Source organism: Loxodonta africana, chromosome 6, assembly GCF_030014295.1.
Source record: "Loxodonta africana isolate mLoxAfr1 chromosome 6, mLoxAfr1.hap2, whole genome shotgun sequence".
NCBI lineage: Eukaryota > Metazoa > Chordata > Mammalia > Proboscidea > Elephantidae > Loxodonta > Loxodonta africana.
In genome coordinates, this window is record NC_087347.1 from 27,609,879 (window position 1) to 27,625,803 (window position 15,925).

Below are 15,925 nucleotides of genomic sequence, written 5' to 3' on the forward strand. Positions count from 1 at the left end.
CGCCCTTAGCATTCTGCCTCCGACCTTCCCAAGAGCACTTCCGGTTCCGGCTACGAGCCGGCGAAGACATGGCCGTGTGTGCGTTGGCTGCTCCAGGGGATGAGGACTGGTAACTTTGGGGCATGGGCTTTGGCCGGCCGCCTGGCTTGGTCTCAGGGACTAACGGCGGCCGCGGAGGATTCGCCCGGCGGGCTCATGGGGTGGAGCGGGGGATGAGAGCTAGCAGAGACGCTGATACGTCTCCCTAGGAGAGCCTTTAGACTGGGCAGCCGGGTTTTGGAGGGGTACTGGTGTGAGCGAAAGGAGATCGGATGTGGGCCGGGCCCCAGTTCGGGCCGCGTCTCATCTGCTTCAGTCCCTTCTTCGGCCCCACCCTGTCCCATCTTTTCTTCCTGCAGCACATTTGCTCAGGAGTCGGTGGAATGCCTGCTCATCAGACCTCCCCATCTCCCTTATACCTCCAGCTTCCATGTCCCTTCCCCCTTGGGTCAGCCTATTTTTGCTGAGGCCTGCCTTAACCTTTTCCCTTCCGTATAGCACTAATGAGGACTGTTATCAGAATAAAGCCTTACCCTTCACAAAAAGCTCTCTTAGTCCTTCTCTCAACCATTCTTAACAAAAGACCAGAACCTTGAAAAACTCCGGGATTTGGAAACAGGGTAAATATGGCTTCACTCACATTTTACTAGCTGTGTGATGCTGACCAGGCCACTTAACGTCTGTGAGTTAGTATGCTTAGCTATACAAAGTAATAAGTGTGGCTTCTACTCGTAGAATCATTGAGAGGATCAGGACGTATTTGTAACATATGTAAACCTCACTTTCATTAAGATCTTTGAGGTGGAGGCAGCTGAGGAGCATAGATGTGGCCCCAAGAGGTAATTTGCCAAAAGGTAAATATTAACCGTGAGGAATCCACCAGGTCCGCCAGACTCCAACTCTTATATTCTTACTACTGGGACATTCTGCAGTCACTTTTTATGTCACCACCTGCTCCATACCTCACATCCAGGGCTCAAGTCAAAGCTAGAGCAGGAGAAGTATTGATGGGCCTCCTGATTCAGGCAACTCAGTTCAGTGTTTCATTGGCTTAGGGAGCCCAGCCAGTGCTGGCCTTGACTGAGTCCATCTACCCAACCCAGTGCCATCGAGTCAATTCCGACTCATGAGTCCATCTAGGCCGGTGGTTTCAAACTGTCCTGGGGAACTTTAAGATTCTGACACCTTGCGCCATGGAGATAGAAGCAGTGGCTGCGGCAGCAAGTCAGTGGTGCTCTGAGCCTCCCACTCCCATGTCAGCCAGAACTACTCCACAGTTATCTATTTTATATTTTGGGGTTTCTGCCTGTGACTGAGGTGCCCTGGTGGCACAGTGGTGAAACACTCAGCTGCTAACCAAAATATTGACAGCTCAAACCCACGAGCTGCTCCGCGGGAGAAAGATGTGGCAGTCTGCTTCTGTAAAGATTTACAGCCTTGGAAATCCTGTGGGGCAGTTCTTTCTACTGTGTTCTATAGGGTCACTATGAGTCAGAATCGACTCTAGGGTAATGGGTTTTTTTTTTTTTCTTTCTGCCTAAAAAAAAAAAAAACAGCTTTGAGGACCACTAATATGTAGGCCATGTTAGAAAAGCCTTGCTGCTGGTGAAGAGGGAACAATGTTTATAACTATTGGAAAGCGTACAAAGCATGCGTTTTTCATGTATTATGCTGGTAGAGGTGTGTACTCAAACCAACCACTCATCTTCAGTGTCATTATAACTGCCATTTGTGATTAAGCATGTGTGTCCTCTGACTTAAAATAGAACCACTGGATCCTGACTCAGACAGGTTGATGATATAAGATCAACCAGACAGCCAAGATCATAAATATATCCAGAATATTCTGCATACTATGTCCTTCTCTCTTTGCTTTTAAAAAAGAAAATTATGTACAAATGGGAAAAAAAGAGGACATAAACTATGGCCCTGATACTGTTAGGTACTTTACATAAACAAGTCATCTTTAGTCCCCATAATAAACCCTAAAGAGTAGGTGGTATTATCCATATATGGTAGACAGGGCAGCTCAGACCACATAGCTGGTAATTGGTACCTATTACTGACTCCATGACTCATGGCTCTTCCACTACAACACAGCTTTTATACCACCTAGATCTGTCGTTCTGCTCAGGTTAGTATCTCCTTTGAGAAGGATTAGAGTGACTCTGGTGTTGGCATTGTGTGTAGAGAGTAGACAGGACACTGTCTGGGCCCCATGCCCAACAGTGGGGAAAGCCAGAAGTAGTTTTGGGAACTTCGATGCTGATGAATAGAAACCATATTTCTGGATCAGAGAGATGGCTGCTAAGTGACTACCAACAGAGGAATGAAACCTAAATGGGAAACCTGACTCTGATCCCAGTTCTACCTCTTAAGCCTTGAGATTTGGGCTGGTCATTTCACCTCTTCGGGAATCCGTTTTCTCATCTTCGACAGAAATGATCTCTAAAATTTGGATTCCGGGCTTTCTCCCTGGCCACTTGGTAACATATTCCTCAATTTTAAAGGAGTTTAGCATGAGAATACATTGAGGCAGATTGTCATTTTCTACAAAGCCAGCCTTCATTGGCCTTAGCAGGCTTCAACAGGGAGAGCTATAATATTAAGCCAGTCTCCCCCTGTCTCTCTAGGGTCCTCCCCTCTGAAGTTGAAGTGTTAGAGTCTATCTATCTGGATGAACTACAGGTGGTTAAAGGAAATGGAAGGTATGTATCCACCTAGGGGTGGGAAGAAGTCCTCTAAGTAATGAGGAGAGGATTCCATGTAGAGTTTGGCCTTAAGTCACTGTGAGCCTTGATTCAGAGCTGATGTTTCTCTCGTGAAGACAAAGGCTGTTCCTTTCATTGTCCTAAGAGACAGAGTCCGATGCTTACTTCCCCTGCCCCGTGATTGTCGCACGCTCATCATCCGCAGTCTTCAAGCCCCTGCACAGTCACATCCGAGGTCTCTACTTCATCCACTGCAGATCTTTACCATGGGAGATCTACATCACCCTACACCCTGCCACTGCAGAGGACCAGGACTCACAATATGTCTGCTTCACCCTGGTGCTTCGGGTCCCAGCACAGGTGAGGCCCCTAGTCTGTGGCAGCAAAGGGAGGAAGGGGAGAGGACCTGAGGTGGAGCACTTGAGTGGTAACTTGCTATTTCCCCCACTAGTACCCCAATGAGGTGCCACAGATCTCTATCCGGAACCCCCGAGGACTCTCAGATGAACAGATCCGCACGTAAGTTTGGCCAGTCTGTGCAGGGAAAACTCAGGATACAGCTCTGCCTGGTGAGGGAAGAGGGCAGGCCTAATATTTGGGTTACCCTCTTTCTTCCAGGATCTCACAGGTGCTGAGCCATGTGGCCAAGGCCAGTCTGGGCACTGCCATGCTCTATGAACTCATTGAGGTAAGAGGTGTGCAGTGCTAGACTGGGGGGCTGTCCTTCCCTCCAAGCTAGACCAGTTTTTCTCAAGGGAAGACATGGGTCTAGAGTCTGAACTATACCTGGAGTCACTTCATCTCATCATTGTTTAACCACCAACCAGTCGACTTCAACTCATGGCAACCCCATGTGTGTCAGAGTAGAACTGTGCTCCATCAGGTTTCAATGGCTGATTTTTTTCTTAGAAGTAGTTCACCAGGCCTTTCTTCCAAGGTGACACTGGGTGGGCCCAGCCTTTCGGGTAGCAGCCAAGCATATTAACCGTTTTTACCACCCAGGGACTCCAGTCATTGTTTAGGTAAGACCTAAATTAATCACGAAAGATGAGACTCACTTCTATTTCAAGAAATTTCCTCCAAGATAGTTCTGTAGCTTTCCCAAGTTGACTACTCCAGCATCTTGAAAGAAAATTACTTTTCCTCTAACTTGTGATTTTTATTGCTTCAGTTTCATTGCATTTTCTATTCCCTTTGGACTGGCAACTGAAAATGGCAAGAGATACGGATCTTGCCTAGAATGGGGAGGGGGTATCTTAGTCAGCCATATTTGAACTTTTGAAGGCCAGCCTGCCATCAGGGCTGAATGGAAAAAGTCATGGTTCCTTCACTTAAAGACTTAATACCCTGGTTAAGGAAACAACACACATGAAGCAATACTTAGAACTACATGTTGGTATGTTTTGGTTGAGGTTAAAAACACAATTAAGTACAATCTTGTTTTCCTTACATTGAATTGATTTAAGAAAACCATTGAGAATTGAATGAAGGTGGGTGGTCTGGAGTCAGAGTTATCGTTAGTTGCCATCAAGCTGGCTCTGACTCAGAGCGACCTTATGTATGAGAGAACAAAACGTTGCTTGGTTCTGTGCCATCCTCACAATCATTGGTATGTTTGAACCCATTGTTGCAGCTATTGTGTCAAAAGCTCTCGTTGAGGGTTTCTCTTGTTTTCGCTGACCCTGTATTTTACTAAGCATGATGGCCTTTTCTAGGAGGGGGTGGCACAGACTACTGTAACACTGTTGAGTCAAGCCTCTACAATGCAGCTTTGAAATTGGTGGAATTCTAGAGTATTAACTATTCAAGTAGCAGTGCAAACACATATTTCATTGCCCAACCAGTGGCATTTGAATTCTCTGCCCATTTGAGTTGTCCATGCCTTGAATTTCTTTCTGAAAGCTATCTCTAGAACAAACTCGTTGCCCAGTGAGAGAGTTGTACTCCAAGGGGGTTAATCAAGAAAGGCCACCCAGAAGATACAAGTTTTAATTGAACTTTTGTTTCTCTCCAGGATATACTTATTTTCCTCTCCAAGATGAATTTAAAGCGACTTAATGAGAGAAAAAGTTGAATTGGATTTGGAAGCCAGGAAGATCACATTTGGGGGAGGGTTGGGGATGTGGGAGCATCACCGAGATAGAAATGCATAAACACAAGTCAGCAAACTGGCTTGAGGGAGGCAGTCCAGCCAGTCATTCCTGGGAATGGTCCACAGGCTTGGTTCACAATTCTTGCTTCTGCCTCCGTTTGAACCGTGTCTTCTCTCCTCTCAGAAAGGGAAAGAAATTCTCACAGATAACAACATTCCCCATGGGCAGTGTGTCATCTGCCTGTATGGTTTCCAGGTGGGTTTTTCTCTTGGCGCCTGGGGATCTGCTTGGGATGGGCAGTGGAGGGCTAGTGAAGAGCTCTGGCGCAGAGCCCTGCATTGTCCTTCCTCCAGGAGAAGGAGGCCTTTACCAAAACTCCCTGTTACCACTACTTCCACTGCCGCTGCCTTGCGCGGTACATCCAGCACATGGAGCAAGAGCTGAAGGCTCAAGGAGAGGAGCAGGAACGGCAGCACGCTGCAACCCAAAAGGTAGACTCCACCCACCCCTGCCATCTCGACACCCTTGGTCTCTGACTTTCACAACCTTTTCCATCCTTTTACTCCAGTGGCTCTAAACCTTTTTAGGGTCCTAGATACCTTTGGAAGAAGCCCTGGTGGCGCAGTGGTTAAGCGCTTAGCTGCTAACCGAGAGGTCAGCAGTTTGAACCTACCAGCTGCTCTGTGAGAGAAAGACGTGGCAGTTTGCTTCCATAAAGATTTACAACCTTGGAAATCCTACGGGGCAGTTCTGCTCTGTCCTACAAGTCAAAATCGACTTGACAGCAACAGGTTTAGTTACTTTTGAGATTAATGAAAGCTCATCTCAGTCCAGAAAAAAGTGCACCCTTATATACACTTCTGGTATTGCATGTACTGTTAGGGAGTTCCCAGACCCCTAGTTCCCATCCCTGCTCTGTCCTGCCTCATCACTGAACAGGTATGCTTATCACTGAACAGTCTCTGCCGTCTGCAGAGTAGGCTGGCTGGTTGGGTGCATCTTGGGCTGTGAAGCAGAGGTGTGATTTCTCTTCTTTTTTAGGAGGCAGTTGGTGTGCAATGTCCAGTGTGCAGAGAGCCCCTTGTGTACGATCTTGCCACACTGGAAGCAGCCCCTGAACCCCAACAGCCCATGGTAAGGGAACTCCTTCCAGCCTGAGCCAGGAGTAATGGCATTTTCCAAGGAAGGGGAAATGACGTCTTGCCTGCCTTGAATGGGATCTCTGGAATTGAGCTTGACCTGCCTAGGACCACTCCGCAAAGCTGCAGCCCCACCGGGAGCCTAAGGTTTAGGATTAGAAACCAGAATCTGAGGAGCCAAAGCAAGAGCCTCATGCAGATCTCTTGAGGCAGTCCTGGAAGAGCAGGGGTTCAAGTCAGCCTTCAGTTTATTCTTTCCTCCCTGCCACCCTGCTTTCTTGCCTCCAGGAGCTGTACCAGCCTGATGCAGAGAGCTTGCGCCAGCAAGAAAAGCGCAAACAGCTCTACCAGAGACAGCAGGAGCGGGGGGGCATCATTGACCTTGAGGCTGAGCGTAACCGGTACTTCATTAGCCTCCAGCAGGTGAGGCTTTCCCACTCCTTTGTGCCACCTTTCTGCAAACACTATGACTCTAGTGTGGTCTGTGTTCTACCCACACTGGTTATAGGATGGTGGTTGGCTCAGATGGTAGGAGATGGGCCTGCAGTTCCTGGCCTTGTAGAAACTGCATCTCCCTCATTGTATCTCCTGGCTTCCTTCTAGGCTCCTGCCCCTGTGGAACCCAAGTCAGCTGTAGATGTCTCCAGAGGATCCCACCCACCCAGTGCCCTTGCTGCAGAACTGTCCACCTCACCAACTGCCCAACACACCCCGTCAACTCTTCTGCCTGCGGACTCCCAACAGACAAGTGAGAAGATTTCAGGGGCTAGGCCAAATCAGCAGAGGTTGGGCAAGACCCAGAAAGCTATGCCAGATCCCCCCCGGGCCAATCGAGACTCCTGGCAACCACCCGAACGGCGGTATCTGAAGGGAGGGGAGTGCTATGCTTCCAAAAGTACCAGTGACACTCAGGAACTGCCACCTCCTGAGGGGCCCGTCAAGGAGCCCATGGACCTAAACCAAGGGGCTCAGGGCCCTCCCCAAGAGAAGGGGCCTGGCAACCGGCAGGGCCCCCCACCCCGTAAGACTCGGGATTGTACTCGCTGGGAGCGTTCCAAAGGTCGGACACCAGGTTCTTCCCACCCCCGCCTGCCTCGGGGCTGGGGAGTCCACAGGCCTGGTAGTCGGAGAGAGCACCTGGGCCTGGAACCTGAAGATGGTTCCTAGCAGTATTGTTGGTGGGAGGGGGGCGGGCAGGGAGTTTCAGACGGGAGGGGAGCAATAAAGAGATTCGGCTTTTGGCTTTTTCTGCTCAGCAGCGCTCATTCTGTGTGGTATGGCGGTCTTCTAAATTACTAGCAAGACTGGAGTGGAGCAGAGTTGCTCCAAACTGCTCTGATGGCTATTCTCCCAAGGGGTTATGGTCTGTATAGAGGGGTCCAGCATCTGAGCTAGTGAGTTTTAGGGAATGCTAGTGGGGTGTCAACATGTGAGAATACTCAGGAACCACCCTGCCACATAACCCACTGTGTATTTTCTGTAAGTTATTGTTAGCTACCATTGAGTCAATTCTGACTCAGTGACCCTGTGTACAACAGAATGAAACACTGCCCAGTCTTGCGCCACAGTTGTTGAGCCCATTGTTGCAACCGCTGTGTCACTCCATCTCATTGAGGGTCTCCCTCTTTTTCACTGACCTTCTATTTTACCAAGCACGATGTCCCTCTCCAGGGACTTGTCCCTCCCGATAACGTGTCCAAAGTATATGAGACGAAGTCTCACCGTCCTTGCTTCTAAGGAACATTCTGGGTGTACTTCTTCCAAGACAGATTTGTTCATTCTTCTGCAGTCCATGGTATATTCAGTATTCTTAGCCAACATCATAATTCAAAGGCATCAGTTTTTCTTTGGTTTTTCTTATTCGTTGTTCAGCTTTATATACATATAATTTTTAAGGCCATTAGGGGGAAGAATGTACTTTCCTGTGTACTACAGTACATCCTCTCCACTTGGCTATGCCCCAACTACTTGTTTATGTCGTCCCTGACCTCTGTTACTAGTTGCTGTTGAATCAGTTCTGACTCATGGCAACCCCGTGTGTGCCAAGTAGAATTGCTCGGTGTGGTTTTCAAGGCTGTGACCTTTTGGAAGCAGATCCCAGGCCTGTCTTCCAAGACACCTCTGGGTGGGTTCGAACTGCCAACCTTTCAGCTAGTAGTCCAGCACTTAACTGTTGGGTCACCCAGGGACTCCTGCAGGCATCTGCAATTGCAGATCCTGCTTTTTATTCAAGTACCAATATGGTGAGGGAAGAAAGGAGCTCTGAGACAGAGGAGTGTACCAGGTGTTTATTGGTTTCCGATAGTTGGAGAGCTGTGCACAGCCCGGTCATCTCTTCAAAGTCTCAACATTATGGATGGCCCCTGCAGGGTCATTTTTATACAGCATGAAGTAGCCCTGCACCTGGGCAGGACTGATCTGGGTTGTAGCTTGAAGGACATGTTCTGCAAAGGCTTCAGCCAACGAAGGTGCTTGCCCTGGGTAGAACCTCTGGAACATCTGGGTCAGTTGCCAGTGTGAGCAGTAGCCCACGTACTCCTTGAGGTCTACTCGCCCAGGACGTACCAGGGCAGGGTCCAGCCTAAGAGAAGGAGGCAGGAAAAGCAGAGTCATGAGTACCAGTACTACCAGCATCCCAAAAGATGGTTCCCTCTAAACCTCCAGATCCTTCTAGGGCACTGAGGGGGTAGAGTCTCCTTACCTGTCAACATGGTTGGTCGTCATGAACACAATGCGTGCCTCTGTGGAAGCCACACCATCCAAGGCATTGAGCAGTCCGCTAAAGGTGAGACGACCTAGACCTTGGTACTTTACTGGATCTGGAGGAAGGCAGGGACAAACAAGTATGAGTAGTCATAGCCCTAGCTAGTTAAAATGAGCATCTCATTCCATTCCCCACCATGTTCCCCTGCTTATCAGTGCCTCCTGTGGGCTCTTCCAGGTAACGCAGGCATCCTCATCAGCGTATGGATCTCCACTCCCTTATATGATTCCTCATTTACTTCTATACCTCATTTACCTTCATTTGGAAACACTCCCCTTCCCCCAGCCCCCTCACTTACCCTCCGCAGCTAAGTCTCGACTGAGAAAAGCAGCATCCACGTCCTCCAGAAGCACCAGGCTCTGCTGAGGGGCCACGCTCAGCAGGTGGTTGAGCCGGTCATCAGAGAGGCTGGAGTCTGTGAGACTCAGCAGGCAGATGCTGTGTTCCAGTTCCCCAGCCAGGGCTGTGCTATGGGGGTGGGGAAGGGGAGGTGACAGGAGGTGGTGTAGGCCACCTTGGAAATCTTCCTTGGCCCCGCTGCCCTTTCCTCACTGTCCTGGGAGGTGTGTCTGAAAAGCCTAACCGTTCTACCACCACACCCTGATGTTCCACGTGTCTCAATTTATCTGGGACCCTGTTCCCTAGGTTTCCAACCCCATCAGCCCAGTTTTTCTCCAAAGTTTAAGTTTTGCAAAGTTATGAGAAATTTTGAATCTACTCACATAAAACTGCTCTTTCCACAACCAGGGGGCCCATAAAGCAGGTAGCCACGTCTGTAGGGAATGCCTAGGAATATAGCCAGGATGATCATCAAGATCTAAAATGAATCACATACTCTGCCCCAAATGTCCACATTCATCCCCAGTCCCGCCAGCTGAAGGCCTCATGGCCTTGGTATTGGAATAAATTATTCTGTGGGCAACTTTTCTTTCCCATTCATTTGGAAGTTGGCCTAGAGTTTTCTGCTTGCCCCATCTTGTGTCCTAACAACACATCAAAACAGCCCAGTTAAGACCCCAGTTGCTGCTCACCTCTGTCAGTATACCACTTGGGGTTATCAATGAATTCCCGGATGTCTCTGATAATTCGGTCAGCCAGACCCTGTTGTAGAACCACAGAATTCAGAGGCCGCCGCCGGCGTGGATAACCAAAGGGACGCCATTCAGAGCCCACGGCTGTGTACATCACTGTCTTCCCTTCCTCCTGCTGCAAGGCTAGCTCTCGAGCTGGGAGAGAGGAGATGAGACAAGGCCAGTAATTCCTCTTTCGCCACAGCTGATTCTTGAACTAGACAAAGACCTGTGCTAAAACACCTTCTTCTGGCTCCCTGCTCCCATGGGCTCTGGTCCCCTTATTCGTCTTCTCCAAGGCTGCTTACTCTGAGGTCAAATGTCACCACCTCTGCAGCCCCATTATAAAGCCTCCTGTGCCATCCACACCTTCCTCCAGGATGTTGAAGAAAACTTTGCGGTCAGTGCCCAGAGCCGTGAAGGTGACAGATTCCCAAGGAGTCCCCGTCTGCAGGTCTATCATCTGCATCTCTCGACTTCGTTGCACCCGGATCCATTTCCCCTGATACCTAAATAAGAATGGCCCAAATGACAAGATCAACATAAAAATCAGTTGGATTCCTCTATACCAACAAAGAGAACTCCAAAAAAGGAAATCAGAAAAATAATACCATTTACAATAGCCCTCAAAAATATAATTATGAATAAATCTAACTGGAAACGGAAAAGACTTATAGAAAGAAAACGACAAAAAACTACTGCAAGAAACCTACATAAATGGAAAAATATACAATGCTCATGGATAGGAAAATTTAACATTGTGAAAATGTCAATACCCAAAGTGATCTACAAATATAATGCAATCCTGATGCAAACTCCAACAATATTCTTTAATGAGATGGAAAAACTAATCAACAACTTTATACGGAAAGGAAAGAGGCCCTAGATAAGCAAAGCATTATTGAAGAAGAACAAAACAGGAGGCCTCACACTCCCTGATCTCAGAACCTACTATACAACTATGATAGTCAAGACAGCCTGGTACTGGCACAATGACAGACACATAGACCAATGGAACAATTGAGAACCCAGAAGTAAATCCATCCACTTAATGGACAGCTGATATTCGATAAAGGGTTGAAGTTCATCAAATGGGGAAGAGAATGTCTCGTTAACAAATGGTGCTGGCAAAACTGGATATCCATCTGCAGAAAAATGAAACAAGATCCATACCTCACACCATATACAAGAACTAACTCAAAATGGATCAAAAACCTAAATGTAACACCTAGAACTATAAAGATCATGGAATCAAAAATAGGGACACTAAGAGCCCTAATATACAACAAATAGAACACCAAACATAACTAAAAATACACAAAGAGCAAAAGATAAACTAGGTAGTTGGGATCTCCTAAAAATTAATTAATAATAAATTAACGCTCATCGAAAGATTTCACCAAAAGAGTAAAAAGAGAACCCACAGACTGGGGAAAAAATTTTGGCTATGACATATCTGGCAAGGGTCTAATCTCTAAAATCTATAGAAAACTCTACAACAAAAAGACAACCTAATTAAAATATAAAGGATACGAGTAGACACTTTACCAAAGGAGATATTCACGTGGCTAAAAAACACATGAAGATATGCTCGCAATCATTAGCCATTAAAAACAAAAAAACCAAACCTGTTGCCATCAAGTTGATTCCAACTCATAGTAACACTACGGGACAAGTAGAACTGTCCCATAGGGTTTCCAAGGAGCGCCTGGTAGATTCAAACTGCCGACCTTTTGGTTAGCACCCATAGCTCTCAACCATTACGCCACCACGGTTTCCCCATTAACCATTAGAGAGATGCAAATCAAAACCACAATGAGATACCATCTCACCTCAGCAATAATGGCACTGATCAAAAAAACAGAAAACAACAAATGCTGGCAAGGTTGTGGGGAAATTGGAACTCTTATACACTGCTAGTGGGAATGTAAAATGGTACAACCACTATGGAAAACAGTATGGCACTTCCTTAAAAAGCTAGAAATAGAAATACCATATGATCCAGCAATCCCACTCCTATGTATATATCCTAGGAAAATAAGAGCTATGACAAGAAAACAAACGAACACTTATGTTCACTGCTGCATTATTCAGGCTAGCAAAAAGATGGAAACAACCTAAGTGTCCATGAACGGATGGATAAACAAATTGTGGTACATACACACAATTGAATAGTATGCAACGATAAAGAATAACGATGAATCTACAAAACATCTCACAACATGGATGAATCTGGAAGGCATATGCTGAGTGAAATAAGTCAATCGCAAAAAGACAAATATCATGAGACCTCGATTATGAATAGTCAAGAAAAAGTTTACACAGAGAAACATTTTTTGATGGTTATGAGGGATGGGAGGGTGAAGAAGGGAAAATCACTAACTAGAGAGTAGACACGTGTTAACTTTAGTGAACGGAAAGGCAGTACACAATATGGAGGAAGTTAGCACAATACGACCAAGGCAAGAGAAGACACCGAGAGGTACACAAGGATAAAAGAGGACGTAAATACTATAACATATACAATCCTGGAACAACAGTAAAAACAATTTATGAGTGGATACGTAGTGGTAAATACTATGACATATACAATCCTGCAACAACAGTAATAACAAACAATAATTTGAGTGGATACATAGTAGATATGTATGCTGAAAAGAAGTGGGAGGGTGTATGGGAGTACATCCACACACATATGGTTTGGCTGTGGATATTTCTACATACATATTCGTATGTGCAGCATGTACATCCATATATATAACAGAGCACACAGGGGGCACAGCCATGGCAACATCCAAGATATAACCAAACACCTCAAGGAAGTGAGTTACTGGGCTTGAAGACTACGGATCATAATCTTGGGGGACATCTAGGTCAACTGGCAAAACATAGTTCATAAAAACAACGTTCTACACCCTACTATGGTGAGTAGTATCTGGGGTCTTAAAAGCTTGTCAGCAGCCATCTAAGACACAACTATTGATTTCTTTCCGTCTGGAGCAAAGGAGAGTGAAGAAAATCAAAGACTCAAGGAAACAATCCAAAGAAGTAATGGACCACATGAACCACGCCTCCACTAGCCTGAGCCCAGAAGAACTAGATGGTACCCAAAAAAACCAAACCCACTGCCGTCAAGTCAATTCTAACTATAGCGACCCTACAGAGCAGAGTAAAACTGCCCCATAGAGTTTCCAAGGAGCGCCTAGTGGATTTGAGCTGCTGACCTTTTGGTTAGCAGCCGTAGCTCTTAACCACTACGCCACCAGATAGTACCCAGCTACCACTACCACCCTGATCAGGATCACAACAGAAGGTCCCAGTTAGAGATAAAAAAAGAACAAAATTCAAATTCATAAAAACGACCATATTTACTGGTCTGAACAATCATTTACACGAGACCAAAAAGGGCAACATCTACCCAAAAGCAAAGATGAGCAGGCAGGAAGGGGCAGGAAAACCTGACAAATGGAAATGGGGAACTTGGTGATAACGGGGAGAGTGCTGACACAATGCAGGGATTGCAGCCAATGTCATGGAACAACTTGTGTATAAACTATTGAATGGAAAACTAATTTGTTCTGTTAACCTTCACTTAAAGCACAGTTAAAAAAGAAAAAGAATGGCCAAAATGGGGTGAGCAAATGGGTCAGACCCTGCTCCCCTCATTTTCCTTTTCTGCTCTTAAAGCCTTCCCTGGCTCCCAACCTTACCAGATAAAATGGTTTCCGGGGCTGGGAACAAATTCAAATTTGGTGGAGATGCGGCCACTTTCATGCTGAAGGTACGAAGTCTCCACACTGAGGTGCTGAGTTCGGGTACTGTGGCGGGTCAGCCAGCTAAGCAACCAAGCATAGCTCCTGTCTCGAGCAGGGACTTCCAGTGTGATCATGTAATGGCGCCGGAATGCCACCATGCCCAGTTGGGCACCTTTCCGGGCCAGGGCGAGGGCTGTGCCCACACCAACCAGCCCAAATCCAGCCCCAAAGTAGGGATTGTCCTTCAGGGCCAGAATAAAGTCTGAGAGGGACATCTTGAAAGGGAAACACCGAGCCTTATAAGCCCTGAGGCATTATCAAAACCTAAGGGTTGAAGGCAGTGGAAATGAGACAATGCATAAGATTAGCTTAGAAACAAACTGGACTCCATAGTTCCTATCCCAAACCACCCCACTCCCTCCTGTAGAGGGACAGGTAGGCACTACTGTGTGCTTCAATATCCACCCTTTGTGGGGGGGAGGGGGAAGAGGTTGGAATGCGAGGGCAAGAGAACTGAGACTCCAGGCCCTTTGTTCCTGTTTGCCCTTCATTAGCCTGTTCATACCTGTTTCCTGCCAGAGGAAGTGTCTGGAGATTCCTTAAACCCCAGGGAGCAATGTAACCAGCTTCACATTAGGATAACGGAAGGACAGAATTTTTGTGGTCCCTGAGACCAGCTGGGACAGAAAGGTGCCCAATGCCTGCAGTCAGCATAGAGTGAAAGAGCTACTCTTTTCCACTGACATGGCAGTTAACCCCGTGCCTTCCTTGAGTAAGGTCTTTCAAACATACTCTGCCTTTCACGCCCAATTCCCCTTAACCTGCCCTGCTTAGAATTTTATTAATTCTCATCTAACCTGTCTCTCTAAAACGTTTAAATTCTAGTTCGAAATGGCCTCTTAATGAGTCTCCACCTCCAGCTTCACCAAAATGCTACACAGGTGGGCTCAGCTCCAATTCTATCACTCGCCCTGCTCTAATACTTCCAATGGCTCCCAACAGACCACTGAATTAGGTACGAACTCCTCAGTCTAGAATCTAAGGTTCTCTCCAACACAGCACCCACCTACCTTCCCTGGTTTAGCTTCTAATACTCTAGCCAAAAAATATGCGAACAACCTCCCACCTCCTTGCTTTTGAAGGTCTCTCAGCTCGGAATACCCGTTCTTCTTTATACCCTCCATTCTCGGAAAAAGAAATACTGCCCTTTTGCTACTTCCTCCACGGAGTCTCTGCTGAATTACCCCAATAAAATGTGACCGTGTCTAATTCTAGGCTGTAAGATCCCAAGGGGTAAGGGCCAAGCCGTTTCTAGTATCCCGCCCTTCTTCCCCACCACCAATCCTCCTGCCACTTTGCCTTGCGCCTGGCTCGCAGGGCGGTGAACTGACAGCAGTGACCTCGGCGGAGGTTCAGGGTTAGGATCCAGATTTCCAAAACATCTCTGCATGGAAAGCCGCAGAAGGAGCCCTCCCCGGCCCCGGCCCATGCTGGACGCTCAGGAGCCCACTCCCGAACCCCCTCCACACCCCAGCTTGCGCCTCCAGCCGCGTGGTTTGGAGTGACCCGTCACTCCGCCCCCTTACCGCCATGACTCTCTGGCCCTCCCTCTCGATGGTTTCACCTCCTCGCACTTGAGGGAAGCGCCGCTTGGCCCAGCCCCGACTTATTTTGCCTACTTCCTGCCACGCCCACCAAGAAGGCCCTGCCACTCTGCCCCACAACTCTCGATGGTACTCCTTGGGAGCCACGGCCGGGAGAGGTGGGAAGGGAAACTATAGATAAAACCATAGAGTACCCCGCCAACCGGCGAGAGGAGAGAAGAGTAGCCTTCATGTACCCTACGTCCTAGAGGCCACTGGGCCAGAGGCGGTTGCACAAAAGGAGCCCCGGGCGACCGCTCTAGCCGCTGATCGACCATAGAGATGAGGCTCCCGCCGGCTCTGGGCCGGGAGGTGAGTGAGTGGCTACGGGCTGGGCACTGCAAGGCTGTGCGGGTGGAGCGATCCCTAGGCAAAAGTTTCTCGAGCCCGAGGATGAGGGTTGGTCTGGGCAGGGGGAACCCCCGGGAGGAGGTGCTGAAGGGTGCACGCCAAGGAGGTCGGCCCCGGTGCCTCAGCCGCGTCACTGCTCTGGACCACTCCCAGGTACCCGCTGCCTCCTCAGGACCGTAATCATGACGATGCTCCGTCCTAAGCCTTGCAGGTTACAAAACACCTTTCCCATTCTTCGGCTCTTGTGATCCTCACTCCTCTCAGACATTGTGGATGCTGTCATCGTTTCCATTTTACAGATGGAAAAACTGAGGCCCAGAGAGGCAAAGTAATTGTCTGCCCAAGGCCGCACGGTGAGTC

The 15,925-nt window shown here is 47.8% G+C and overlaps 3 protein-coding genes across 14 annotated transcripts in view; 2 read left to right on the forward strand and 1 right to left on the reverse strand.

Moving 5' to 3' along the window:
- Positions 1–5: 5 nt before the first annotated feature.
- RNF25 (ring finger protein 25) lies at positions 6–9,209 on the forward strand. Of its 6 annotated transcripts, none has more exons than XM_010601986.3 (10): positions 6–109; positions 2,673–2,747; positions 3,008–3,110; positions 3,202–3,269; positions 3,369–3,438; positions 5,027–5,098; positions 5,173–5,334; positions 5,885–5,977; positions 6,271–6,405; positions 6,586–9,209. In XM_010601986.3, the coding sequence occupies exons 1-10, from the start codon at positions 69–71 to the stop codon at positions 7,147–7,149; spliced, it is 1,383 nt and encodes a 460-aa protein (XP_010600288.1). In that variant the 5' UTR covers positions 6–68; the 3' UTR covers positions 7,150–9,209. The 6 variants fall into 6 exon arrangements, with proteins under 6 accessions (XP_010600288.1, XP_003406108.1, XP_064142743.1 ...); XM_003406060.4 differs by having other exon boundaries at positions 5,197–5,334; XM_064286673.1 differs by lacking the exon at positions 6–109 and adding an exon at positions 116–659 and having other exon boundaries at positions 2,896–3,110.
- On the reverse strand, positions 8,311–15,377 carry LOC100663108 (mitochondrial chaperone BCS1). 3 transcript variants are annotated; one of them, XM_010601998.3, is made up of 8 exons: positions 15,158–15,377; positions 13,527–13,895; positions 10,186–10,325; positions 9,778–9,972; positions 9,469–9,532; positions 9,045–9,214; positions 8,684–8,801; positions 8,311–8,563 (listed from the first exon to the last, which is right to left on the reverse strand). In XM_010601998.3, the coding sequence occupies exons 2-8, from the start codon at positions 13,844–13,846 to the stop codon at positions 8,311–8,313; spliced, it is 1,260 nt and encodes a 419-aa protein (XP_010600300.2). In that variant the 5' UTR covers positions 13,847–13,895; positions 15,158–15,377. The 3 variants fall into 3 exon arrangements, with proteins under 3 accessions (XP_010600300.2, XP_064142748.1, XP_064142747.1); XM_064286678.1 differs by lacking the exon at positions 15,158–15,377 and adding an exon at positions 14,137–15,082; XM_064286677.1 differs by lacking the exon at positions 15,158–15,377 and having other exon boundaries at positions 13,527–15,082.
- Positions 15,245–15,925, forward strand: part of ZNF142 (zinc finger protein 142) — a 20,268-nt gene continuing 19,587 nt past the window's right edge. The window contains exons 1-2 of one of the 5 annotated variants that reach the window (XM_023541503.2): positions 15,245–15,526; positions 15,719–15,918. The gene's annotated coding sequence lies outside the window, so the exon portion shown is untranslated. Of the gene's footprint in view, positions 15,919–15,925 lie in introns of all 5 variants that reach the window. The other 4 variants (XM_010601999.3, XM_064286668.1, XM_023541518.2 and 1 more) reach the window with 4 other exon arrangements.

Excerpts from the sequence above, each read along its gene's own strand:
- LOC100663108 (XM_010601998.3), bottom strand. The coding sequence starts at position 13,846 with ATGTCCCTCTCAGACTTTATTCTGGCCCTGAAGGACAATCCCTACTTT. Across the intron at positions 9,973-10,185 it reads CTTCAACATCCTGGAGGAAG|CTCGAGAGCTAGCCTTGCAG; the intron begins GTGTGGATGGCA and ends CCTCTCTCCCAG. Across the intron at positions 9,215-9,468 it reads TGTGGAAAGAGCAGTTTTAT|CACAGCCCTGGCTGGGGAAC; the intron begins GTGAGTAGATTC and ends CCACCCCCATAG.
- RNF25 (XM_064286673.1), top strand. The coding sequence starts at position 2,717 with ATGAACTACAGGTGGTTAAAGGAAATGGAAG. Across the intron at positions 3,111-3,201 it reads TGCTTCGGGTCCCAGCACAG|TACCCCAATGAGGTGCCACA; the intron begins GTGAGGCCCCTA and ends TTCCCCCACTAG. Across the intron at positions 5,978-6,270 it reads CTGAACCCCAACAGCCCATG|GAGCTGTACCAGCCTGATGC; the intron begins GTAAGGGAACTC and ends TCTTGCCTCCAG.